Source organism: Salvelinus alpinus, chromosome 20, assembly GCF_045679555.1.
Source record: "Salvelinus alpinus chromosome 20, SLU_Salpinus.1, whole genome shotgun sequence".
In the NCBI taxonomy this organism is placed as follows: domain Eukaryota; kingdom Metazoa; phylum Chordata; class Actinopteri; order Salmoniformes; family Salmonidae; genus Salvelinus; species Salvelinus alpinus.
This window is the reverse complement of record NC_092105.1, coordinates 14,938,275-14,965,518: the sequence shown is the minus strand read 5'-3', so window position 1 is coordinate 14,965,518 and position 27,244 is coordinate 14,938,275. Positions and strand designations below refer to the sequence as shown.

The window sequence follows — 27,244 nt, the reverse complement described above, 5'->3', positions numbered from 1 at the left end:
CTAGTCTCTCAAAGCACTTCATGATGACGGAAGTGAGTGCTACGGGGCGGTAGTCGTTTAGCTCAGTTACCTTAGCTTTCTTGGGAACAGGAACAATGGTGGCCCTCTTGAAGCATGTGGGAACAGCAGACTGGGATAAGGATTGATTGAATATGTCCGTAAACACACCAGCCAGCTGGTCTGCGCATGCTCTGAGGACGCGGCTGGGAATGCCGTCTGGGCCTGCAGCCTTGCGAGGGTTAACACGTTTAAATGTTTTACTCACCTCGGCTGCAGTGAAGGAGAGCCCGCAGGTTTTGGTAGCGGGCCGTGTCAGTGGCACTGTATTGTCCTCAAAGCGGGCAAAAAAGTTATTTAGCCTGTCTGGGAGCAAGACATCCTGGTCCGCGACGGGGCTGGTTTTCTTTTTGTAATCCGTGATAGACTGTAGACCCTGCCACATACCTCTTGTGTCTGAGCTGTTGAATTGCGACTCTATTTTGTCTCTGTACTGGGACTTAGCCTGTTTGATAGCCTTGCGGAGAGAATAGCTACACTGTTTGTATTCGGTCATGTTTCCGGTCACCTTGCCCTGGTTAAAAGCAGTGGTTCGCGCTTTCAGTTTCACGCGAATGCTGCCGTCAATCCACGGTTTCTGGTTTGGGAATGTTTTAATCGTTGCTGTGGGTACGACATCGTCAATGCACTTCCTAATGAACTCGCTCACCGAATCAGCATATTCGTCCATGTTGTTGTTGGACGCAATGCGGAACATATTCCAATCCGCGTGATCGAAGCAGTCTTGAAGCGTGGAATCAGATTGGTCGGACCAGCGTTGAACAGACCTGAGCGCCGGAGCTTGTTGTTTTAGTTTCTGTTTGTAGGCTGGAATCAACAAAATGGAGTCGTGGTCAGCTTTTCCGAAAGGAGGGCGGGGGAGGGCCTTATATGCGTCGCGGAAGTTAGTATAACAATGATCCAGGGTTTTACCAGCCCTGGTAGCACAATCGATATGCTGATAGAATTTAGGGAGTTTTGTTTTTAGATTAGCCTTGTTAAAATCCCCAGCTACGATGAATGCAGCCTCAGGGTGTGTGGTTTCCAGTTTACAAAGAGTCAGATAAAGTTCGTTCAGGGCCATCGATGTGTCTGCTTGGGGGGGAATATATACGGCTGTGATTATGATCGAGGAGAATTCCCTTGGTAGATAATGCGGTCGACATTTGATTGTGAGGAGTTCTAGATCAGGTGAACAGAATTACTTGAGTTCCTGTGTGTTGTTATGATGATCACACCACGTCTCGTTAATCATAAGGCATACCCCCCCGCCCCTCTTCTTACCAGAAAGATGTATGTTTCTGTCGGCGCGATGCGCGAAGAAACCAGCTGGCTGCACCGACTCCGTTAGCGTCTCTTGAGTTAGCCATGTTTCCGTGAAGCAGAGCACGTTGCAATCCCTGATGTCTCTCTGGAATGTTACCCGTGCTCAGATTTCATCAACCTTATTGTCAAGAGACTGGACATTGGCGAGTAGTATGCTAGGGAGTGGAGCGCGATGTGCCCGTCTCCGAAGCCTGACCAAGAGACCGCTACGTTTGCCCCTTTTACGGCGTCGCATAGGGTCCCCGGCTGGGATCAGATCCATTGTATTGGGTGGAAGGCAAAACACTGGATCCGTTTCGGGAAAGTCATATTCCTGGTTATAACGATGGTGAGTTGACGTTAATCGTATATTCAGTAGTTCCTCCCGACTGTATGTAATGAAACCTAAGATTACCTGGGGTACCGATGTAAGAAATAACACATAAAAAAACAAAATACTGCATATTTTCCAAGGAACGCGAAGCGAGGCGGCCATCTCGGTCGGCGCCATCTTGTCAACAACCACTATGCTCCTACTGGGAACAGGCTCAAACTGGTCTGATCACATTAACAACACTATGCTCCCACTGGGAACAGGCTCAAACTGGTCTGATCACATTAACAACCACTATGCTCCCACTGGGAACAGGCTCAAACTGGTCTGATCACATTAACAACACTATGCTCCCACTGGGAACAGGCTCAAACTGGTCTGATCACATTAACAACACTATGCTCCCACTGGGAACAGGCTCAAACTGGTCTGATCACATTAACAACACTATGCTCCTACTGGGAACAGGCTCAAACTGGTCTGATCACATTAACAACACTATGCTCCTACTGGGAACAGGCTCAAACTGGTCTGATCACATTAACAACACTATGCTCCTACTGGGAACAGGCTCAAACTGGCTACCTGCTCATCAGCCATCCATCAATATAGACCTCCATCTTCTCTTCATGTTTTATTCATGTTAAATTGACTAAAGAAAATAGTTTTTAATAAAAAAACTAATGATGCAAAAATCATTCACAAAACGCTCCTGTGATATTATGCAAAGTGTTTTCTGAGCACCAGTACTAATGAACTCAGAAAGACTAAGCCCCTATAAATAATAACACAATAACAAATCTACGCTGGTGGGATGAAACCAGAAACTGCTACAACAGATAAATACCTCCGGGTTCATTGATGAAATACACAGACAATGCTGTAAGGATCTGTATAGATGAGAAAACTCCTCTGTAGATTTAGTTTGCAGGGCTACAGGGCAAGACAACATTCATGGATTATAAACTAATGCTTTAGTTTACGGCACCACCTAAAATAAATAATGGTCTTAAAGCAACAAGACAGTACTCACATCTAGTAGCAGACCAGAGAAAGGAGAGACAAAGACAGCACTAACAAACTAATTAAAAAGTGCTGTGATAAAAACAGTTCTTATTCCACCTGCCACCATCATATAAAAAGGTCCAAATATCTCCCACAATTCCAAGTGACACCGCGCCCAAATCAGCATTGTCAGGTGCTAAAGTATCGGAGTCAACATGGTCTCCCTCTGGCTCTCCGAGGCCTCAGCCGCGTAGGTGAAATGCATCGTGGGAAGTGACGAAAGGTTTGCCATCTTGAATTCGTGCTAGACAGAGGCATGTCTGCGAGGCACAATAAGTCTGTGAGGTAGGTCTGTGAGGGAGGTCTGTGAGGGAGGTCTGTGAGGTAAGACTGAGGGCCGACAGTCGTATGTGTAATAATGGTGGGTTACAATAGCATGCTATGCTGGTCTTAGACGTTATCAAAAGTTTGAACATGACTTTTACTTTGAGGGTGACATTTCATTGAAGAAGTATTTTTGAATAATTGCAGCGATGCTCTTTTTAACATTTCACAGCTACTTAGTGCTCTGCCCGTGTTCTTTCAGAAGAATAAAATGTTGCCCAGAGTCTTGGCTTGGCAATGTAACGCCGTGGGTAGGGAAATGAAGTAAGTCCACCAAATCCACTGATTCACAGACTATGGAAGTCATTAAGCAAAGTCAGGCTGTCATAGGACCTGGTTGAGAGAGGAGAAAACTTGGTAGAGGGGTTGCATCAAGCTCTCCCTCTGTGTATACAAGCCTAATTAAAGACATTCACGTTCCAGGTAAATGGCTGCTCAAAGGATGATAGGAGAGCTTCAAATACCCACCCTCCTCTGATCTCGCTCCTTCTAAATTGCAGCGCGTGTGTGTGTGTGTGTGTGTGTGTGTGTGTGTGTGTGTGTGTGTGTGTGTGTGTGTGTGTGTGTGTTGTGTTGCGAGATCAGACTGCACAGTCGATGAAAGCAGGGCTGATTAAATTATTCTCCAAAGATCATTCAAACACACACACACACACATGCACACAGCAATCTCCAAAACCTCTGAAATCTGAGGATGTGGATGAGGCGGTGTGTGTGTGTACGTGATGAAAAGAGAGAGAGGGGTGTTAGTATTTTATCCCACCACCTTTGTAATCTAAAGCAAATATTACCTTTCTCTCCCCTAAAAAAACTTGTGGCCGGAGTTCCCATGTCCAGCCAGCCGCCTGTCCATTGCCTCCAGATTCCTGCGAGTGTTACAACGTTGATATATGCAGACCCCTACGCCCCTCCAACCGAGCCCAACTATCAGTCTGTGTGAAAAGCAAACACTGCCGCCTTTCAAATGAACAAAGCCATTTCCACCTTTGAAATACTGTTCTTTGAATTCAATTACTAGAAAGAATTAGTGATATTTGGGAAGATTCCCTCCCTGGTTATCCATCCCTCCCTTAGAAGAGAGAACATGCATGCTTAAGGGTCTGGGCCTTCAGAGCCCATAGAATATTAACGCTACCACATACCACCACAATGTTCTGCTTAGAGACAGACAACTGCATGCACACACGCCCATATCTGCGCACACACTCATAGACACACAAAGTGATGATAACCATATTGCTCGGTCATTTATTTTTTCTTCCCCTTTCCATGAGCGACATCGTGTCTTCAAGAGAGAGCGACATTTAAGCTACCCAGCGGGCTGTCGGTCTTCTGCCCGTATCCACAGAATACAGAACCTGAACACACAATTCTAATCCAATCTGTCGGACACATTCACAGAAACAGCATGCAGAGATACACAGACATCAACAAATGGAGAGCAAGATAAAAATGTAAGCTTCTGTGAACAGTGTGTTAGATGTGTTTGGTCAGGCTTACCTCACATACTGGAAGGCCCTCGTCTGGGATCCACTACCATACACCTATACAAACAAGGTGATATGAAACAATCAGAATCAGATTCTTGACATATTCAGAGAAAGACAGGTAGGTGCTACATGACGGATCAGAGAGACAAGTCTGTCTGTCTGTCCATCTGTCTGACTGAGTGAATGAGTGATGGTAATACTACAACTGGTAGAGTGTGTGAGATTGAGAGCAAACGTATGGGTGAGGAGACAGTGAGAGTGGTAGAGAGTGATGGCGTGAGAGTGACAGAGAGAGATGGTGATTTAGAGTGAGAGTGACAGAGAGAGAGATAGTGATTTAGAGTGTCAGTGACAGAGAGAGATAGTGATTTAGTGTGAGAGTGAAAGAGAAAGAAGTAACAGTGGCAGCAGTAACCGTAGTAAGTGGCAGCAGTAACAGTGGTAACAGTGGTAGTAGTACCAGTAGTAACAGTGTAGGAGTAGTAACAGTGTAGTAGTAGTAACAGTAGTAACAGTGGTAGTAGTAACAGTGGTAACAGTGTAGTAGTAGTAACAGTAGTAACAGTGGTAGTAGTAACAGTGGTAACAGTGTAGGAGTAGTAACAGTGTAGTAGTAGTAACAGTAGTAGTAACAGTAGTAGTAGTAACAGTAGTAACAGTGTAGTAGTAGTACCAGTGTAGTAGTAGTAACAGTGATAACAGCAGCAGTAGTAACAGTAGCAGTATTAACAGTAGTAACAGTGGTAGCAGTAACATATGGCAAAAGTGTAACAGTGGTAGGCGTAGTAACAGTGGTAGGAGTGGAAGGAGCAGTAACAGTAGTAACGGTGGCAGTAGTAACAGTGGTAGAAGTGACAGTGGTAGAAGTAACAGTGGTAGTAGCAACAGTAGTAACAGCGGTAACAATAGTAACAGCGGTAGTAGTAACAGTGGTAGTAGTAACATCGGTAGTAGTAACAGTGGTAGTAGTAACAGTGGTAGTAGTAACAGCGGTAGTAGTAACAGCGGTAGTAGTAACATCGGTAGTAGTAACAGTGGTAGTAGTAACAGCAGTAGTAGTAACAGCAGTAGTAGTAACAGCGGTAGTAGTAACAGTGGTAGTAGTAACAGTGGTAGTAGTAACAGTGGTAGTAGTAACAGCAGTAGTAGTAACAGCAGTAGTAGTAACAGCGGTAGTAGTAACAGTGGTAGTAGTAACAGCGGTAGTAGTAACAGTGGTAGTAGTAACAGTGGTAGTAGTAACAGTAGTAACAGCGGTAACAATAGTAACAGCGGTAGTAGTAACAGTGGTAGTAGTAACAGTGGTAGTAGCAACAGTAGTAACAGCGGTAACAATAGTAACAGCGGTAGTAGTAACAGTGGTAGTAGTAACAGTGGTAGTAGTAACAGCAGTAGTAGTAACAGCGGTAGTAGTAACAGCAGTAGTAGTAACAGTGGTAGTAGTAACAGCGGTAGTAGTAACAGCGGTAGTAGTAACAGCAGTAGTAGTAACAGCGGTAGTAGTAACAGCGGTAGTAGTAACAGCGGTAGTAGTAACAGTGGTAAAAGTAACAGTGGTAGTAGTAACAGCGGTAGTAGTAACAGTGGTAAAAGTAACAGCGGTAGTAGTAACAGCGGTAAAAGTAACAGTGGTAGTAGTAACAGTGGTACTAGTAACAGCGGTAACAGTAGTAACAGCAGCAGAAGTAACAGTGGTAAAAGTAACAGTGGTAGTAGAAACAGTGGTAGTAATGTAACAATGTAACAGTGGTAGTAACATTGTTAGCAGTAACAGTAGTAACAGTGGCTACAGCAGTAACAGCGGTAGTAATAACAGTAGTAACAGTGGTAGTAGGAGCAGTAGTAACAGTGGTAGTAGTAATAACAGTGGTAGTAGTAATAACAGTGGTAACAGTGGAAGTAGTAACAGTGGTAGTAGTAACAGTAGTAACCGTAGTAAGAGTGGTAATTATAGTGGACGTACGGTGAGAGGCTCTCCCTGTAGAGCCTGCAGTATGAAGTTGCTGACCACGCGGCCATCGTTCATGTGCATCCGGGACCCAAAGGTGTTAAAGATGCGTGCCACCCTCACCTCCACTCCTTCCTGTGGGCACAGGAAGAGGAAATAGAGGGGTGAGTAGAAAAGTACACAAATCCTAACGTGGCACAGGACAAAAGGGGGTTATGGTTTGTGTCAAAGACCTACCCTAACGCAATGATGAAACAACCTCATAGGTCGAGGACATTATGTAATTCATGAGTTATTAGCATGTAATTACCATTGTGTTATTTCTAATACATGGTGAAGAGGAAACCATAAAGTAAACCAACATAACCAAAAAAGTCAGATTTGAGTTGCTCCTGGCTCTATGATTTACAGGCTTCAGACTAGTAAAATGGCAAATGTTTCACGGGCAAATCCATATCTTTGGGGGCTTAAAATCACCATGCACAACATTGGTACCCTTTCTAAACCTGTACGCAGAACATCAAAGATGGATAAACACAACCCAATCATTACATTAAGAAAACAACAAGCCATCTGTTGCGCTAGTTATGCTAAATTCTACTCGAAAAGCTGATTCTAACACGCTTGCGTCATTTGGCAGTTTTTAAAGTCAATAGAAAATAATAATGTCTTCGCGGGATCTGTTCTCCTCTCGGATCGGTCTGTCTAACGCAAAATGTTTGGTTGCGATCTGTACACCAGATGAATGTATGTAAGCAGAAGCAGAGCACATTATATTCTGAGGAGGTGTGTGGAGGGATTAGCAACATTTACACACAAAGCCCCATCGACTGGGCAAGCTTTATCGCTGGTACACATACACAGCTCCTTGGTCCACCAGGGGCCTGTTGCACAAAAGTAGAATTAAGACATCCGGGATAAATGACTCAGCTGAGCTCAATGAAGCCAAAACATGTGCGTCCAGGCTTAATTGGTTGCACAAAGACCAAGCCAGGATGAGCAGACACGGATTCATTAAGCCAGGTGAAACCAATCCTGGATAGGTGCGCGCTCACGGCTCACTCAAATAGACCCCGCCACAGATCACAGATTAACTGATTTACCATGGCAACTAGAGCCGCGTACTTTTCCCCGTCGGAAGCACAAATCCTCATGGAGGCATACGAGGAGGTAAAAGATATAATTAAGAAGAAAGGCAACACCGCCACAGTGATAAAGCAAAGAGAAAAAGCGTGGCAAAGTATTGCAGACCGCCTGAATGCGTAAGTAGTGCACAATTACACACTCACCGCTCCGCTGAAACATCACAATTACAATTCAAATATTTAATTCACATCTCCAAAAATGCAGTTGTACTGTAATTATGAAACGGTTAAATTTTTTATTGAAATGCACTGCAGATATGAGTGAAATTGTGTAAAGTAACTCCATCACACTGTATAAAGCTATGATACATTTTTTGATATTTTTACTGAAAACAAGACAAAAATACCAAGTAATTTTTTGCAGTGTGACTCCATTAAATGTGTGTGTGTGTGTGTGTGTGTGTGTGTGTGTGTGTGTGATTAAACATGAACGGGCCAAAACGGACATGGCAGCAGGTCAAAATCAAATACAAGAACATTCTGCAGAATGGTATGGTCCCTGACTAATATTTAACAAAGCACAAGCATATATTGTACCCAGAAGGTGCCTGCTCACACAGTCTGTACTGTTTTAGCAGTGAAAAAGAATACCCACAGACAAGGCACGGGTGGTGGGTCACCAAAGGCTGACCTTACCCCAGCAGAGGACATGGCCTTGGAGCTAAATAAAGGCAGGCCCGTCTTAGAGGGGATCCCTGGGGGGAAAGAGACGAGCATAGGTTCCTCCCAAGATGCCACCCGCTTCATTCAAGGTATGTCCTTCCATCTCTACATGGGATACAACCACATTCATATTGAATCAATTTGGACTGTCTGACTTTGGTTTACCTATTGCCTTGCAGTGTCTGGCAGCACTGTGTTCCTGTTAGAGCCACCAGCACAAGCACCAGACGATGCTGATCCAGTGAGTACTCCATCAAAGGCATACTGTAGGCCTGGCATGTCTTGTCTACTAGCTTCAATATGAATCCGATTAAATGTGATAGGGTGAAGGCCCCAGTGCAGCAGCAACAGCACATGATGGAGACGATGATGAGGAGGAGACCATCTCTCTGGATTCCAGAAGGCATGAGGTATCATGTTAAGACTGTGAAAGTACTATTTACTCTACAATGGTGAGGAGTCCTCATCAAAATCAAAAAATCTAATTTCTTTTACAGGACCCAGATGCTATACAGTGGGAAAACCAGCCTGGCAACATAGTGCGTATTAATAAAAGGACACCACATCCTGCCAAATTCCAGCTGCGCTAATTGTATTGTGTTCACAGAGCTCACAAGCTATCAGAAAGTTGTATGGCAACCACCTCCGGCGCCAAATAGAACTGGCAGACATAGACATTCAGTACAAGAAGAAAAAGATGGAAAATCTTGCACTGGAGTCCGAAATAAAAAAGAGGACAATTAGGAAACTGGACCTTGAAATAAAAAAACTTGAGAGGGAGGTGAGATATGCCTTCAATGTACACTGTATGCTAACTGTAACACAAATGTATTAATCATTATTTTTCTTTCCTCCCCCAGCTCCAAGAAGATGACACAGCTCAAAATAAAAATTAGGTATATTCTCGTAAAGTCAAGTGAGCCATGACATATGAGCTCTTATTGTGAGCACACAGGACGGTGGCATCTTTCTAAGGTTTTTTTTATTTTCCCAGCAATCAGTACAACCAAGTCATCGTTATAAGGCATCGCCCTCTTTTGCCCACCCCCCCAGCACCAGGTGTGGCCACTAGCCTATATGAAGGCCCAAAATTGTGTGTTCCTTTCTGCTCTGACAATGGCATGCCCATTCGTGCGAGATGTGGTGGATGAAGAAGCACTTGTGCTGAGGAGAGCCTTCAGGCGAGAAAGGGTCTTCAGGGACCGGTTGGACCCACTGGCCTTCCCTGATGACCATCTATATGAAAGATACAGGTTTTCTGCAGATGGCATCAGGTATCTATGCAGACTACTGGGTCCCAGGATTAAGCACCGCACTGCACGGAGCCATGCACTGAGTGTGGAGCAAATGGTTTGTGTGGCCTTGCGCTTTTTTGCTAGTGGAGCCTTCCTGTACTCAGTGGGGGATGCAGAACAGCTGAACAAGGCCACAATTTGCCGCACAATAAGGAGTGTGTGTCTGGCTATCAAAGCATTAGCAGATGTCTTCATCTCCTTCCCTGGCCACAGAAGACTCTGTGACATCAAAGAGGAGTTCTATAGGATTGCAGGTAAGAGGATCTACAAATTACAGGACAACTGTTAACACATAGTAGGATACTCATTACTTTGTGTGACAGGTTTCCCCAATGTCATTGGTGCAGTGGACTGCACACACATAAGGATAAAAGCCCCCTCAGGTGCCCATGAGGCCGATTTTGTGAATAGGAAATCCTTTCACAGCATTAATGTTCAGGTGAACATAACTTTTTGATATTGTCCATTGACGAACACTCTGCATTGCCAGTGATGTGCATTGATTGGTGTAATATTCCTCATCTTATGATTTCAGATGGTCTGCAATGCTGACTGTGTGATCAGCAATGTTGTGGAAAAATGGCCTGGCTCAGTCCATGACTCCAGAATCTTTCGGGCCTCTGAAATCTATCAGTGCCTATCACAAGGTAAGCCACACAACCCCTATTTATAACCATCATGGCTGTGTCAAGAATATCACTGTGTTTATGAGGTAGTAATGATGAGATTTTGTGTTGACAGGTGAATTCTCTGGTGTGTTGCTGGGAGACAGGGGGTATGGCTGCCAGCCTTTTCTCCTGACACCTTTCACAGACCCCCAGGAAGCACAGCAGGCCTACAACCATGCCCATGCCAGGACCAGGGCCAGAGTTGAAATGACCTTTGGCCTCCTGAAGGCACGCTTTCACTGCCTTCACAAATTAAGGGTCAGCCCTGTTAGGGCATGTGATATTACTGTGGCTTGTGCTGTCCTCCACAATGTGGCCTGCCTGAGGAAGGAGAGGGCCCCCAGAGTGCCACCAGCCATGGACTGGGACAATCCGGCAATCTTCCCTGATGACGACAGTGGTCGGCTGCTGAGGGACCAATATGTGTTGAATTATTTTAGTTAGTATGTGTGCTTTCAATTTTGGTTAAATATGTCCTGCGGTGGCAGAGGAATTTGGGTTTTTTTGGGTTCGTTTTTTGACGAATTTGGCCTCTTATGATGTTTGTGCGGTATACTGTGTGTAATACAAGGCTGCAGGGAGGCTACTGCATCCATTCATTTGTCTGTTCAGTTGATGTGTATGGATTTGTCCTGCATTTATTTTAGTGTGCAGACATGCAGGGTGTGTTATATACAGACCTTTGAATGTGTATGTATCATTTTGTATAATATGCTTGGATTCTGTGCTTTCCATCTTGTAGAGTCACTGTGACTTCAGTTTCGAAAGGAGCTGATGGTTTACCTGCTTTGTTTTGTCCTTATTCAATAAAGGAACATAATGTTACACATTGTGTTTTTATATTCATATGGAATGTGTATTTGTTTATATGACAGAGTACTAGGGCCACACTGAAGAAAAAGGATAAAGTCATAAATTTATGAGGCTGGTTCTTTCTGCAGAAAAGCTACATATTGTTTTTACAGTTTTGATACTTATGACAATGTGATACTTAATATTCTGGCACATCAGCATGTCTTTGTTTATGAAACCATACTGAAGTACAATTTCACGAAATGCCCCACATCTGTCATTTTAACAACTGTCCTCCTTTAAAACAACTGGTTACAATATTATGACTTGTGTTTTTTTCCCCTCTGTGGCCCTAATATTCTATCATTTTATATATAGCCTTATAGTCTATGGGAAACTGTAAATTATCTAATGATAGCAACATCATCTAAAAATCATTTTTTATCCAAAATCATTGAAATTAATGATCACAAACGTTTAAATAATAACAGTGGGTCTAGTTATATGTGATAACAATGTATAGTGAGCAGTGAAATAACTATTGGTTTCCATTTGTGGTGACTGCTGACTGACATTAGGGATGAGATTAAATAGATCCTGGAATTTAGCCTGGTCTGGAGCAGGCTAGCTCCACAGAATAAATCTCCATGGTAATTTATACCATAACATATCCTCCTGCCCCCTATCCATCTTTAGTGCAACCGGATTACGGATCAATTGAGCCAGGATCACCAAGATATCCTGGCTTAATCCCTTATCCTAGTTTTGTGCAACAGGCCCCAGGTGACAAACAAACAAAACGATTACAAAAATCTCACACAAACAAAAATACACACAAGAATTGTTAGTTCTGTGTGCTGGATGATTTCTCAGACAGGTTTGGAAAGTTTGGCCTACTGGAAGTACGTGCCTTTGCTCCAGCCCAACACACTAGTGTTGGGGAGGAACAAAACTCAGTAGCTCTTCAGGACCGGCACTGGCCACTCCCGGCCCACAATCTCATACTATCCCTGCATGGAAAATCCTGACCTAACCTGATGGATAGACAGTTGCACCTAAGTGATAACCAATCAATCACACAACCCAGGTCACACTCAGAGTGAGTACATATTGATCTGATAGCTTTTAAAAACTCTGTTTGGCCTCTTTTGGCCCATCCTAAGCATGGTCTGGACCAACTAGGGCAGTGTATGAAATGGCACCCTATTCCTTATATAAAAGGCGCATTACTTTTGACCAGCGCCCTATGTGGGATGTCAACTGAGGTCCTCTGTTCTCATTAACCAGGTGTTTTAACTCCAGCAAATCCATGACATTAGCCAGGTGTTTGGCCTCCAGCGTATCCATGACATTAGCCAGGTGTTTGGCCTCTAGCGTATCCATGACATTAGCCAGGTGTTTGGCCTCTAGCGTATCCATGACATTAGCCAGGTGTTTGGCCTCTAGCGTATCCATGACATTAGCCAGGTGTTTGGCCTCTAGCGTATCCATGACATTAGCCAGGTGTTTGGCCTCTAGCGTATCCATGACATTAGCCAGGTGTTTGGCCTCTAGCGTATCCATGACATTAGCCAGGTGTTTGGCCTCTAGCGTATCCATGACATTAGCCAGGTGTTTGGCCTCTAGCGTATCCATGACATTAGCCAGGTGTTTGGCCTCTAGCGTATCCATGACATTAGCCAGGTGTTTGGCCTCTAGCGTATCCATGACATTAGCCAGGTGTTTGGCCTCTAGCGTATCCATGACATTAGCCAGGTGTTTGGCCTCTAGCGTATCCATGACATTAGCCAGGTGTTTGGCCTCTAGCGTATCCATGACATTAGCCAGGTGTTTGGCCTCTAGCGTATCCATGACATTAGCCAGGTGTTTGGCCTCTAGCGTATCCATGACATTAGCCAGGTGTTTGGCCTCTAGCGTATCCATGACATTAGCCAGGTGTTTGGCCTCTAGCGTATCCATGACATTAGCCAGGTGTTTGGCCTCTAGCGTATCCATGACATTAGCCAGGTGTTTGGCCTCTAGCGTATCCATGACATTAGCCAGGTGTTTGGCCTCTAGCGTATCCATGACATTAGCCAGGTGTTTGGCCTCTAGCGTATCCATGACATTAGCCAGGTGTTGGCCTCTAGCGTATCCATGACATTAGCCAGGTGTTTGGCCTCTAGCGTATCCATGACATTAGCCAGGTGTTTGGCCTCTAGCGTATCCATGACATTAGCCAGGTGTTTGGCCTCTAGCGTATCCATGACATTAGCCAGGTGTTTGGCCTCTAGCGTATCCATGACATTAGCCAGGTGTTTGGCCTCTAGCGTATCCATGACATTAGCCAGGTGTTTGGCCTCTAGCGTATCCATGACATTAGCCAGGTGTTTGGCCTCTAGCGTATCCATGACATTAGCCAGGTGTTTGGCCTCTAGCGTATCCATGACATTAGCCAGGTGTTTGGCCTCTAGCGTATCCATGACATTAGCCAGGTGTTTGGCCTCTAGCGTATCCATGACATTAGCCAGGTGTTTGGCCTCTAGCGTATCCATGACATTAGCCAGGTGTTTGGCCTCTAGCGTATCCATGACATTAGCCAGGTGTTTGGCCTCTAGCGTATCCATGACATTAGCCAGGTGTTTGGCCTCTAGCGTATCCATGACATTAGCCAGGTGTTTGGCCTCTAGCGTATCCATGACATTAGCCAGGTGTTTGGCCTCTAGCGTATCCATGACATTAGCCAGGTGTTTGGCCTCTAGCGTATCCATGACATTAGCCAGGTGTTTGGCCTCTAGCGTATCCATGACATTAGCCAGGTGTTTGGCCTCTAGCGTATCCATGACATTAGCCAGGTGTTTGGCCTCTAGCGTATCCATGACATTAGCCAGGTGTTTGGCCTCTAGCGTATCCATGACATTAGCCAGGTATTTGGTCTCCAGCGAATCCATGACATTAAATCAGGGCCGGTTTCTCAAAAGCATCTTAAGTCTAAGTTCATCGCTATACATAGAATGAAGATGTTTATCTGTCTCTCTGTGACTGCCGAAAAAGTCATAGTTGAATATCAATAGCCTAAATAGTTTACAATGTTATAAACAAATAAAACCGAGGTAACCAAATTATATGACAGCTAGATTAGGCTACATATTGACATCACTTTCATGTATGTGCAATCGATAGACCCATCTAGTTTTAAGCTATTAGGTTACACTGGAGCCGCTTCAATATATTGATTAGACCAGTAGGCTACTATTATCTAACAGCTCACACATTTCACTGTAGCTCAACCAATAACCTAAAGGTCAACACATTAGGTCTACGGCAATTAACTTGTAGCCTAGGCCTAGACTAGGCTACTTCATGTTCAATTATTACATTTTATAATATTTTTAGGTCTACTTGTAGCTTATTTCATGGCTGCCATTAGGCTACAATCAATATTTCATTTTTCAATTACGAAGGATTTTGTCATTTTATTTTTAGGTCACGTTCATATTTTATAAATAGTGAAAAAGAGCGACTGACATTGGCTTTATTATTTCTTCCTCACAGTTTACACAATCTACATTTACATAATTCACACAATCAAACAAGGCATACAAAATAGCACGAGAAAACACTTAGAATAGATAACACTATTGGAAAACAAACTCTGCCCTTTTTCAGGACCCTGTCTTTCAAAGATAATTCGTAAAAATCCAAATAACTTCACAGATCTTCATTGCAAAGGGCTTAATTTAAACACGGTTTCCCATGCCTGTTCAATGAACCATAAACAATTAACGAACATGCACCTGTGGAACGGTCGTTAAGACACTAACAGCTTACAGACGGTAGGCAATTAAGGTCACAGTTATGAAAACTTAGGACACTAAAAGAGGCCTTTCTACTGACTCTGAAACACACTAAAAGAAAGATGCCCAGGGTCCCTGCGTGAACGTGCTTTAGGCATGCTGCAAGGAGGCATGAGGACTGCAGATGTGGCCAGGGTAATAAATTGCAATGTTCGTACTGTGAGACGCCTAAGACAGCGCTACAGGGAGACAGGACGGACAGCTGACCGTCCTCGCAGTGGCAGACCACGTGTAACAACACCTGCACAGGATCGGTACATCCGAACATCACACCTGCGGGACAGGTACAGGATGGCAAAAACAACTGCCCGAGTTACACCAGGAACTGGACTGAGGGCTTGTAGGCCTGTTGTAAGGCAGGTCTTCACAAGACATCACCGGCAACACCGTCGCTGGACCAGACAGGACTGGCAAAAAGTGCTCTTCACTGACGAGTCGCGGTTTTGTCTCACCAGGGGTGATGGTCGGATTCGCGCTTATCATCGAAGGAATGAGCGTTACACCGAGGCCTGTACTCTGGAGCGGGATCAATTTGGAGGTGGAGGGTCCGTCATGGTCTGGGGCGCTGTGTCACAGCATCATGTGTTACAGGGAAGATCCTCCTCCCTCATGTGGTACCTTTCCTGCAGGCTCATCCTGACATGACCCTCCAGCATGACAATGCCACCAGCCATACTGCTCGTTCTGTGAGGGATTTCATACAAGACAGGAATGTCAGTGTTCTGCCATGGCCAGCGAAGAGCCCGGATCTCAATTCCATTGAGCACGTCTGGGACCTGTTGGATCAGAGGGTGGGGGCTAGGGCCATCTCCCCCAAAAATGTCTGGGAACTTGCAGGTGCCTTGGTGCAAGAACTGGCAAATCTGGTGCAGAGGAGATGCACTGCAGTACTTAATGCAGCTGGTGGCCACACCAGATACTGACTGTTACTTCTGATAATTGACCCCCCCCCCCCCCTTTGTTCAGGAACACATTATTCAATTTCTGTTAGTCACATGTCTGTGGAACTTGTTCAGTTTATGTCTCAGTTGTTGAATCTTGTTATGTTCATACAAACATTTACACATGTTAAGTTTGCTGAAATAAACGCAGTTGACAGTGAGAGGACGTTTCTTCTTTTGCTAAGTTATAATACAATAATATAATATAAACACTTAAATACATAATAAGGCTACAGAACATTTCTTCTCTTGATGGGAAAACTGTATTGTGTAAAATAAAATTTAAAAAAAGATAACTGAATACATTGAACCTTTTACACTCGTGGGAATTGGCCTGTAGGGATAGGGATATATTGAAAGGTTTCTTACAGAAGAAATATGGAGGGCATATTCATAACCATGGTAGAAATGAAAAGGGAACAGTTTGGAGATTATGGGACATTTTCTAGACTAAAGGTGAGGACACAACAGTTCACCTGACAAGACTGAACCCAAACATTACATTTACTGTACTTTTCACTACACTTGATGACTAAATCTGAAAATACTCCGGATACATGATACGAACATGAAACGAACATGATACGAACATAACAATATTCTAGGAAAATTCGGGTTAGGTGCAACAAAAGACAAAAAAGACAACAAAACATTTTCCAATAATATTCTTATCATGTTCGTATCATGTTCTTATCATATATCCGGAGTATTTTCAGATTTAGTCATCATCAAATGTAGTGAAAAGTACAGTAAATGTAAAATGCACATAAAATGTCATGTTTGGATTCAGTCTTGTCAGAGATAGGTTAAACTGGTTTCTCCAAGTGGCCACACCCCTCTCCAAAGTGCTAAGTAATCTGAATGCACTTTTATGATTCAAAGAGTCTTCAACTATAAAATGTACTTTTTTTTTCTTTCTCTCTCCTAGCTGTGTCGTTGAGGAACTAGAGCAAGCACACCTGCTGTCGTTTTGTTTGGAACACAGCCCTGCATTACCGTCATCACACAATTACTGATATTGTTTGCGCAAGCCACAAACGATGCATTATAAATCGCAATCTGGGTCATGTGGGCATAATTCGAAAGCTTGTTTTATTGCCAACATGACTAGTTAAATAATAAAGCCTCCCGAGTGGCACAGCAGTCTAAGGCACTGCATCGCAGTGTTGCGGCTTCCAGACAGCCCGGGGGTTCGATCCCAGGCTGTGTCACAACCGGCTGTGACCGGGAGTCCCATAGGGCGGTGCACAATTTGCCCATACATTAATTTACAACATTTCCCTCACTCAGGCAACAAAAAAATTGTAAAAGTTGCCCAATTAGCGGGAGGGATGTGGGCAACTTCTTGTGACATGCGGTTCTAAAGTTCAGAACAGCTGTCAGTCAAAATCAGGCTGTATCCCATCTGGCCGTGATTGGGAGTCCCATAGGGCGGTACACAGCTGGCCCAGTGTTGTCCGGGTTTGGCAGGGGTAGGCCGTGATTGGGAGTCCCATAGGGCGGTACACAGTTGGCCCAGTGTTGTCCGGGTTTGGCAGGGGTAGGCCGTGATTGGGAGTCCCATAGGGCGGTACACAGTTGGCCCAGTGTTGTCCGGGTTTGGCAGGGGTAGGCCGTGATTGTAAATAATAATTTGTTCTTAACTGACTTGCCTAGTTATATAAAGGTTAAATAAAAAAGAAATACAAATAAATAGAAAAACATACAGAGCTTGATCTCTGACGTCATGTACAGTACAGCATGTTACTGCACAGCATGTTACTGCACAGCATGTTACTGTACAGCATGTTACTGTACAGCATGTTACTGTACAGCATGTTACTGCACAGCATGTTACTGCACAGCATGTTACTTTACAGCATGTTACTGCACAGCATGTTACTGTACAGCATGTTACTGCACAGCATGTTACTGTACAGCATGTTACTGTACAGCATGTTACTGCACAGTCACTGTGTTCCAATAATTAAGGCACTTATCAAAGACAAAATCTGCCATTTTCAACCCGTATACGGGAAGACGGGCTGTGAGTGGAAAGGGCACTAGCGAATTGATGACCTTAACCAGGTGTTTGGCCTCAAAAGCTTGTATGAAAATATCTTCTGGATAGTACAGACTAGATGGGAAGAATAGAAGGAAGGAACTAAAGCTGTGCACTTAACGTATTCTATATGGAAAGGAGATAACTCCTCATTCAAGAGAGGGATCTAGAGAAAACCAGAGATCCACACACACTGTCATCACCACCACACACACACTTTATATAAACCATTCAAATACAAGCAGACAACACACACACACACAACCAAAAACCCACATATAATTGATGATCTGTAGCCTATCTCGATACACCACCTTTATAACAAGGATAGTCACCCCTCTTCATCTCCAAAGCTACGACACCTACGAGTTCTATTTTTAGTATCAAAACATGAATAAAAACATGAAGACCTTATATAACAGGCTACATTGAAAATGTAGGGCATGCTAAAAGGCTGGTAATACAGTGGGGCAAAAAAGTATTTAGTCAGCCACCAATTGTGCAAGTTCTCCCACTTAAAAAGATGAGAGAGGGCTGTAATTTTCATCATCGGTACACTTCAACTATGACAGACAAAATGAGAAAAAGAAATCCAGAAAATCACATTGTAGGATTTTTAATGAATTTATTTGCAAATTATGGTGGAAAATAAGTATTTGGTCAATAACAAAAGTTTATCTCAATACTTTGTTATATACCCTTTGTTGGCAATGACAGGGGTCAAACGTTTTCTGTAAGTCTTCACAAGGTTTTCACACACTGTTGCTGGTATTTTGGCCCATTCCTCCATGCAGATCTCCTCTAGAGCAGTGATGTTTTGGGGCTGTTGCTGGGCAACACGGACTTTCAACTCCCTCCAAAGATTTTCTATGGGGTTGAGATCTGGAGACTGGCTAGGCCACTCCAGGACCTTGAAATGCTTCTTACAAAGCCACTCCGTTGCCCGGGCGGTGTGTTTGGGATCATTGTCATGCTGAAAGACCCAGCCACGTTTCATCTTCAATGCCCTTGCTGATGGAAGGAGGTTTTCACTCAAAATCTCATGGCCCCATTCATTCTGTCCTTTCAGTCGTCCTGGTCCCTTTGCAGAAAAACAGCCCCAAAGCATGATGTTTCCACCCCCATGCTTCACAGTAGGTATGGTGTTCTTTGGATGCAACTCAGCATTCTTTGTCCTCCAAACACGACGAGTTGAGTTTTTACCAAAAAGTTCTATTTTGGTTTCATCTGACCATATGACATTCTCCCAATCTTCTTCTGGATCATCCAAATGCTCTCTAGCAAACTTTAGACGGGCCCGGACATGTACTGGCTTAAGCAGGGGGACACGTCTGGCACTGCAGGATTTGAGTCCCTGGCGGCGTAGTGTGTTACTGATGGTAGGCTTTGTTACTTTGGTCCCAGCTATCTGCAGGTCATTCACTAGGTCCCCCCGTGTGGTTCTGGGATTTTTGCTCACCGTACTTGTGATCAGTTTGACCCCACGGGGTGAGATCTTGCGTGGAGCCCCAGATTGAGGGAGATTATCAGTGGTCTTGTATGTCTTCCATTTCCTAATAATTGCTCCCACAGTTGATTTCATCAAACCAAGCTGCTTACCTATTACTGTTGAAGGGGATTGCCAACCCATAACCCACCAAGAATCTGGGTGTTGCGGTTTGTACCATTGTAATTCAATACTTACAAACATTAGTTTGGGAGGGAAAGGGAATAGGGAAATACATCAACAAGTTATTGCATGACATTGAAATAAACTTTATTTTCTGTGGTACATACAGTGCCTTCAGAAAGTAGTCATACCGTTGACTTATTCCACATTTTGTTGTGTTACAGCCTGAATTCAAAATGGATTAAATACATGATTGTTTCACCCATCTATACACAATGCCCCATAATGACAAAGTGGAAACATGAGTCAATACATGTTAGAATCACCTTTGGCAGTGATTACAGCGCTGAGTCTTTCTGTGTAAGTCTCTAACAGCTTTACACACATTCCTTTTTTGGGGGGGGGGGGGGGTTCTTCAAGCTCTGTCAAGTTGGCAGCTGATCACTGCTAGACAGCCATTCTTCAAGCCGGATACAAAGGAAAAGTGCTCAGGCAGTCGGAGATGGTCAAGACACCATGATGGAAAAAAAGTCTCCCTCTCACCTGAGCTAACTGCTAAGAATCTACAAACAGCTGGGCAATTGGCAGTTGCTACAGGAACTTTTGGACTTCTAAATTAATGATATGTACAGTATGCACTGATTCTTGAAGAAAATAACTTTAAGTTAAGAACTAATAAGTTTTAGTTCAACTGTCACACAAAATATAAGCTTGTTTTACTCTGTAAACAAAGAACATTTTAATAAACACCGTATAGCCACAAAACATGGTTAAAACTATAATTTTGATATCTTGGACAGTCAGCGCTGGCATAAATAGTGCAGTCTATTCATTTTAGAGTGGTTACATTTCTACATCTCCATCCCTCAGCTTCTTAGCACAACAGTGGTGGGGCTTTGCTATACATTCCACGTTATATAGAGTGTTTCCCCCCTCCTGCATTTGTAAAATGGCTGGGTAGAGTTGGGTTTTATGTGCTAATAAAATCGCCACTATTCACTTTCAATTGTAGTTGCTCCTGCTGTCTTTTTGTTGTATTGCTCCTGTATTGGATTTTTAGACATTCTTCTACTTCCACTCTACCCATGTGTACCCCTCTGTACCATTGTGATGTGTGATTGCTAGCTGCTCTCTCTACTCTGGGTAATTACAGTGTACAAAGCCAGCTAAAAGGTGCCGCAGAATCACCTTTGACTCATCTAGAGAGGAAAAAGGATAGGAACTGATCATTTAAAAGCAAGAAAGAACACAGAGTACCCAAACAAATGGAAATATTGTCTTGTAGAACCAAACTGATAATGAGGTAGGTGCCTGTCATGCTGTGGCCTAAGAGCTAAAAGCCTGCCTTCCCCAGTATCTCTGAATATCATACCTGTCTGGCATGGCAACTCTGCACTGGGTTTCCTATCACAACGCAGGGAGAGATAACCTGTTTCTCTGGGGGGAGGAGAGAAAATCTCATTCTCTCAGAGAGAATAGAGTCAGGACATTGCAAAACATACTTTCTTTTCACTTCTGCTCAAGTTTTGTTCCGCCCAGCTTTTAGACCCTGCACTCTGATGTGGTGCAGTGTACACACACTGGCAAAACCCTGTCACCGTAATAACAGCAATAAGGTCTGAGGTAACTGCAGTGTTTTAATACCATCCTCCAAAACACACACCAATCCTAAAGTACCGGCACTTACACCTGAGGAATGGAAATGAAGGGGACAACACTGAGGGAACATTAATAGAACAACAATAAGAGTACAATCTGTCATTAACCATCACGCAAAAGCTAAGTCGCCCGCTTTGAGGAAAACATTGAGCCGCCGACCAAGGCCCCCTCCGCTCACGAGGATTATGCACTCTCGTTCTCCATGGCCGACATGAGTAAGTCATTTAAGCATGTTAACCCTCACAAGGCTGCCGGCCCAGACGGTATCCCAAGCATCGTCTTCAGAGCATGTGCAGACCAGCTGGACATATTAAATCTCTCCATATCCCAGTCTGTTGTCCCCACTTGCTTCAAGATGTTCACCATTGTTCCTATACGCAAGAAAGCGTAACTGAACTAAATGACTGTCACCCCGTAGAACTCACTTCATCATGAAATGCTTTGAGAGGCTAGTTAAGGATCATATCAACTCTACCTTACCTGACAACCTAGATCCAGTGTGCAGTGCAATAGCCATTGAACTGAACACTGCCCTATCCCACCTGGACAAGAGAAATACCTATGTAAGAATGTTGTTCATCAACTTCAGCTCAGTCTTCAACATCATAGTGCCCTCCAAGCTCATCACTAAGCTCAGGGGCCTGGGTCTGAACCCCTCACTGTGCAACTAGGTCCTGGACTTTCTGACAAGCTAACCCTAACTGGTGAGGGTAGGCAACAACACCCCGCGACGCTGATCCTCAACACTGGGGCTCCGCAGGAGTGCGTACCCAGCCAACTCCTATACTCCCTGTTCACCTATGACTGCGTAGCAACGCACGTCTCCAAATCAATCATCAAGTTTGCTGACGACACAGCAGTGGTAGACCTGCTTACCAACAATGATGAGACAGTATACAGGGAGGAGGTGAGGGCCCTGGTGGAGTGGTGCCAGGTAAATAAATAACCTCTCTGTCCTCACATTCCTGTTGTCCAGGAGGGTGAGGGCAGTGTGCAGCGCAATGGTGATTACGTCGTCCATGGATCTGTTGGGGCAGTAGGCAAATTGGAAGGTGGAGTGTGTCGGGGAGGGAGGTGGTTTTGTGGTCTTTGACTAGTCTCTCAAAGCACTTCATGATGACGGAAGTGAGTGCTACAGATTGGTAGTCATTCAGTTCAGTTGCTTTCCCTTTCTTGGGTACGGGGATGATAGCAAATATCTTGATAACGGCTTGAGCTAGAGAGAGATGCACACAGCAGCTAGGTGGTCTGCTCTGAGGGCGCGGCTAAGGATACCGTCTTGGCTGGCAGCTATGACTTACATAGGTATCCCCATTACCTTTCCTTACTTATGTCCTCTGTGGAGCCGGTAAGCACATAGCTCACGTGGTCCTCAAAGTCTCTCATCGGCAGCTCAGAGTTGTTATGTTTGAAGCGTGAGAAAAAAGGTGTTTAGCTCGTCCGGTAGGCCGTTATTGGTGTCCGTGGCTTTCTTTTTGTAATCCGTGATCGTTGGAAGTCCCTACCACATACGCCTTGTGTCTGACCTGCTGAATTGAACTGTTCTAGCTATACTTGTGTCTAGCCACCCTTGATCGATATGCGTAGGTCGTATTGGTGCTGTTTAAACATACGGCAAGGTGACCGGTGACAAATTGTGTTTATAAGCAGCATCTCTCTTCTACAGCTTCCCGACAAGGCTGCCATCAATCCACGTTTTTTGATTTGGGTAAGTTTTGAAAGACACCATTGGTATCATATCAATGCTTTTTTTTTTATGAATCCGATGACCGAGTCGGCGTATTCATTGATGTTATCCCCAGGAGCGACCCGGAACACGGTCCAGTCCACATGATGACAACAGTCTTGGAGCATGGATTCTGATTGGTCAGACCAGCGGTGTACAGACGCCAGAACATCCCTTGAGTATTTGTTTGTAGCCGGGAAGGAGCAAAATGGAGTTGTGGTCCGGTTTATCGAAAGGAGGACGGAAGAGGGCCTTATACCTGTGTAGAAAAGACGTGTAGCAGAGGTCAAGCGTGGAGTTTCCGCAAGTTGGATAGTCAATATATTGATCGTAATTGAGGAGCACAGTCCTCAAATTACTTTTGTTAAAGTCCCCAGAGACAATTAACGCTGCCTCCGGGTACGTAGTCTCTAGTTTGTTCAGGGTCCAATGAAGATGTTTGAGAGCAGTTGGGGTTTCAGCTTGGGGAGTGATGTACACGGCCGTGGTGATAATCCCTGAGAAATCTTGGAAGGTAAACTCTCCCGTAGGACTCCCAGGTGTCCCACCGAAGAGGCTAGACCATCCAGGAATTCTGGAAGGTCTGATGGACAGTGGAGACAGGAGGAGAAGACAAGTAGGAGGAGGTGACAGTACAGGTACATCAAAGCTGGGACAGAGAGACTAATAAACAGCTTCTACCTCCAGGGCATTAGACTGTGAAACAGTCACCGCTAGCCAGCCTCCACCCAGTTCCCTGCCCTGAACCTTAATCACTGTTACTAGCCGGCTACCACCTGGTACTCTACCATGCACATTAGCAATTGCTTTGCCCTATGTACATAGAGTCATTGAACACTGGTCACTTTAATAACGCTTACATACTGTTTTACACATTTTATATGTAAAGTATTCAGACACCATGACTTTTCCACATTTTGTTACATTACAGCCTTATTCTAAAATTGATTAAATCGTTTTTCCCCTCATCAATCTATACACAATACCCCATAATGAAAAACAGCATTTTTGAAATTGTAAAAAAAAAATAATAATAACAGAAATATGACATTTACATAAGTATTCAGACCCTTTATTCAGCCCTTTGTTGAAGCACCTGTAACAGCGATTTCAGCCTCGAGTCTTCTGTATTTAGGGAGTTTCTCCCACTCTTCTCTGCAGATCCTCTCAAGCTCTGTCAGGTTGGATGGGAAGCGTTGCTGCACAGCTATTTTCAGGTCTCTCCAAAGATGTTCGATTGTCTTCAAGTACGGGCTCTGGCCAGACCACTCAAGAACATTCAGAGAAGTCCCGAAGCCATTCCTACATTGTTTTGGCTGTGTGCTTAGGGTTGTTGTCCTGTTGGAAGGTGAACCTTTGCCCCAGTCTGAGGTCCTGAGCGCTCTGGAGCAGGTTTTCATCTAGGATCTCTGTCCTTGGCTCATCTTTCCCTCGATCCTGTCTAGTCTCCCAGTCCCTGCCGCTGAAAAACATTCCCACAGCATGATGCTGCCACCACCATGCTTCACCGTAGGGATGGTGCCAGGTTTCCTCCAGACGTGCTGCTTGGCATTCAGACCAAAGAGTTCAATCTTGGTTTCCTCAGATCAGAGAATCTTTTTTCTCATGGTCTGAGAGTCCTTTAGGTGCCTTTTGGCAAACTGTAGTGCCTTTTACTGAGGAGTGTCTTCTGTCTGGCCAATCTACCATGAAGGCCTGATTGGTGGAGTGCTGCAGAGATGGTTGTCCTTCTGGAAGGTTCTCCCATCTCCACAGAGGAACTCTGAAGCTCTGTCAGAGTAACCATCGAGTTGCTCAGTTTGGCCGGGCGGCCAGATCTAGGAAGAGTCTGGCCGCCCGGCATTAAAGGTCACTGTGTTCTTGGGGACATTTAATGCTGCAGAAATGTTTTGGTACCCTTCCCCAGATCTATGCCTCGACACAATCCTGTCTCTGAGCTCTACGGACAATTCATTCAACCTCATGGCTTGGTGTTTGCTCTAACATACACTTTCAACTGTGGGACCTTATATAGACAGGTGTGTGCCTTTCCAAATCATATCCAATCAATTGGACTCCAATCAAGTTGTAGAAACATCTCAAGTATGATCAATGCCAACAGGATGCACTGAGCTCAATTTCGAGTCTCATAGCAAAGGGTCTGAATACTTACATAAATATGGTATTTCAGTTTTTTATTTTTAATACATTTGCAAAAAATTATAAAAAGCTTTTTTCACTTTGTGATTATGGTGTATTGTGTAAAGATTCATGAGGATATTTTTATTTAATCCATTTTAGAATAAGGCTGTTACATAACAAAAAAGGCACTGTATAAGCAGTGGCGTAACACGCACCTACAACATTGTATATATTTTTTTCGGTATTGAAAATCATACCGGCCCTATTTCAAAATACTTCATCAGTATACGGTATATCACCCAAGCCTAACGCATACTCCCCTGTAATATCACACATTACATAATATTTACATTACACCAACCTGACACTAATGCTTTCATCTTATGCTATCTATTAGAGCCAATTACAGAGGTGACTGAGAAGTGAGGTTTTGAAACCCTGGGGGTCCAACCAATAAAAGTCCACACCCCTGGTCAATGTCTGGTCTGGTCAGAGTCTAACTAACCACCATCTACCATATAACCAAAAAGAGACCACTCGGCGACACGTCTGTCCAATCATCCTCTACCACTACCACTCAGTTGGTAGAACATGGCGCTTGCAACGCCAAGGATCCTGGGTAAGCACGCGGTAAGTCGCTTTGGATAAAAGCATCTGCTAAACGGGTATATATTATCACTGATAACCTTCTGTCCACGGAGGTAGAGAAACATGCCTCCCTGCCTCTTCCCAACCTATACTCATCTCGTCTAAAATGTCAACGCGTTTAAATTAAAAGGGGGCCGGCTGACAGATGTAATTTGGCATATTCAAATTCCACCTGCCTCCGAGAAGGAAGACAACATAATGGGAGGCCAGGGATGAGGAGAGGGATGAGGAGAGGGATGCAGGGACGAGATAAAGAAATATCACCTGGCCCACACGAAAGGCCAGCAGCATCAATGGAATAAGATAGTCAAAGGCTGGTGTCAATCAGGAGGGAAAGAGAAAGGGGAAATATTCATAAATATGTCCAAAGGATGGTGTGCTAATAGCAGAGGAAGAGTGGGGGTCCATCTATCCATCTATCAATACATCCGTCCATCTATCTACCAAAAACTAAAAACTTTAAGTGAGAAGTAGGCATTGGTCTGAAGCCAAAAAAGAAAGGAAATTCACGAGCACCACAATGCCTACTCCATCCATGCTCTTTCAAGGTTTGTTTTTAGCACACTGCTTTGACTTACAGTAGCTTTGTTGGTCTATGTCAGGCGTTTCCCAAACTCGGTCCTGGGGTCCCAAAGGGGTGAACGTTTTTGGTTTTGCATTACACAAATGATTCAGATAATTAACTAAATCATCAAGCTTTGGACATTTGAATCAGCTGGGTAGTGCTAGGGCAAAAAAAATAATAGGTGCACCCCTTGGTGTCTTGAGGACTGAGTTTGGGAAACGCTGGTCTATGCTATGTTTAAGAAAGTTTGAATCCTAAGCAACCTGCATACACATTGTTTTTTGGCTTCAGACCAATGCCTTCTTCTCACTTAAAACTTTGTTTTTTAAATGTCTATGGTCTTTACACCGGACTGTGATTTTCTGTTGAAAGGTGCATTATACAACATTTCCACATGCGTAGGCTGACTTTGTTTTAGCATCCAAAAGTCTGTCATTGGCAGTGCTATTGTAACCTTTACTTCGGCCTCTGTCAAAAGGTCTGGGGCCCCATTTATAACTGTTGTGTAAATTTCCCACTAAATATCTGCGCGCGCATTTCTGAAAAACACTGCGCACTTGCAAAAATATTGAGATTTATAAAAACTTGGCGCATGCCATACATACGCATGTTTCCAATTAAAAATCAGATCCGCCCTGAAACTGTGCGTGTGTGAACAATCATTATAACTCCACATCATTCCCCATTTATGATGACTTATTTGCTATATACTTTGAAAGCATTGGAAATAGGCCGAGGCAGTTTCTAAAGGAAATAGCAATGGCGAACTTGATCAAATGTCTTTGGAGGTTTGATGGCAGAATGTTAAACTTTTGCAGTGACATTTGCGGTTGGCCTATGTTATCTGACAGACAAAAAAACATCTGAAAAACAAAAACAATTGCAAATTGCTGTGGACCTGTGAACAGACGGTTTGATCGTTTGTAAGGGCATAATGTTTCACATTTACTTTTTCTCAAACATATATGCTGCACACTGCCCACGAATTCTGAAACATTGTCTACTTACAGTGGTAGCCTGCACACTTCAATGC

General features: G+C 44.0%; 2 protein-coding genes across 5 annotated transcripts in view; one reads left to right on the top strand and one right to left on the bottom strand.

Moving 5' to 3' along the window:
- uxs1 (UDP-glucuronate decarboxylase 1) overlaps positions 1–27,244 on the bottom strand; it is a 106,441-nt gene that overhangs the window by 22,813 nt on the left and 56,384 nt on the right. The window contains exons 10-11 of the mRNA XM_071354622.1: positions 6,518–6,637; positions 4,565–4,608 (exon numbers count right to left, since the gene is read on the bottom strand). Of these exons, the coding sequence (XP_071210723.1) occupies positions 4,565–4,608; positions 6,518–6,637 (164 nt within the window). The remainder of the gene's footprint in view (positions 1–4,564; positions 4,609–6,517; positions 6,638–27,244) is intronic.
- LOC139546336 (putative nuclease HARBI1) lies at positions 7,382–11,119 on the top strand. Of its 4 annotated transcripts, XM_071354621.1 has the most exons (10): positions 7,382–8,137; positions 8,223–8,399; positions 8,490–8,551; positions 8,634–8,720; positions 8,808–8,849; positions 8,918–9,091; positions 9,171–9,206; positions 9,305–9,859; positions 10,141–10,252; positions 10,347–11,119. In XM_071354621.1, the coding sequence occupies exons 1-7, from the start codon at positions 8,074–8,076 to the stop codon at positions 9,204–9,206; spliced, it is 642 nt and encodes a 213-aa protein (XP_071210722.1). In that variant the 5' UTR covers positions 7,382–8,073; the 3' UTR covers positions 9,305–9,859; positions 10,141–10,252; positions 10,347–11,119. The 4 variants fall into 4 exon arrangements, with proteins under 4 accessions (XP_071210722.1, XP_071210720.1, XP_071210719.1 ...); XM_071354619.1 differs by having other exon boundaries at positions 8,918–9,206; XM_071354618.1 differs by having other exon boundaries at positions 8,918–9,859.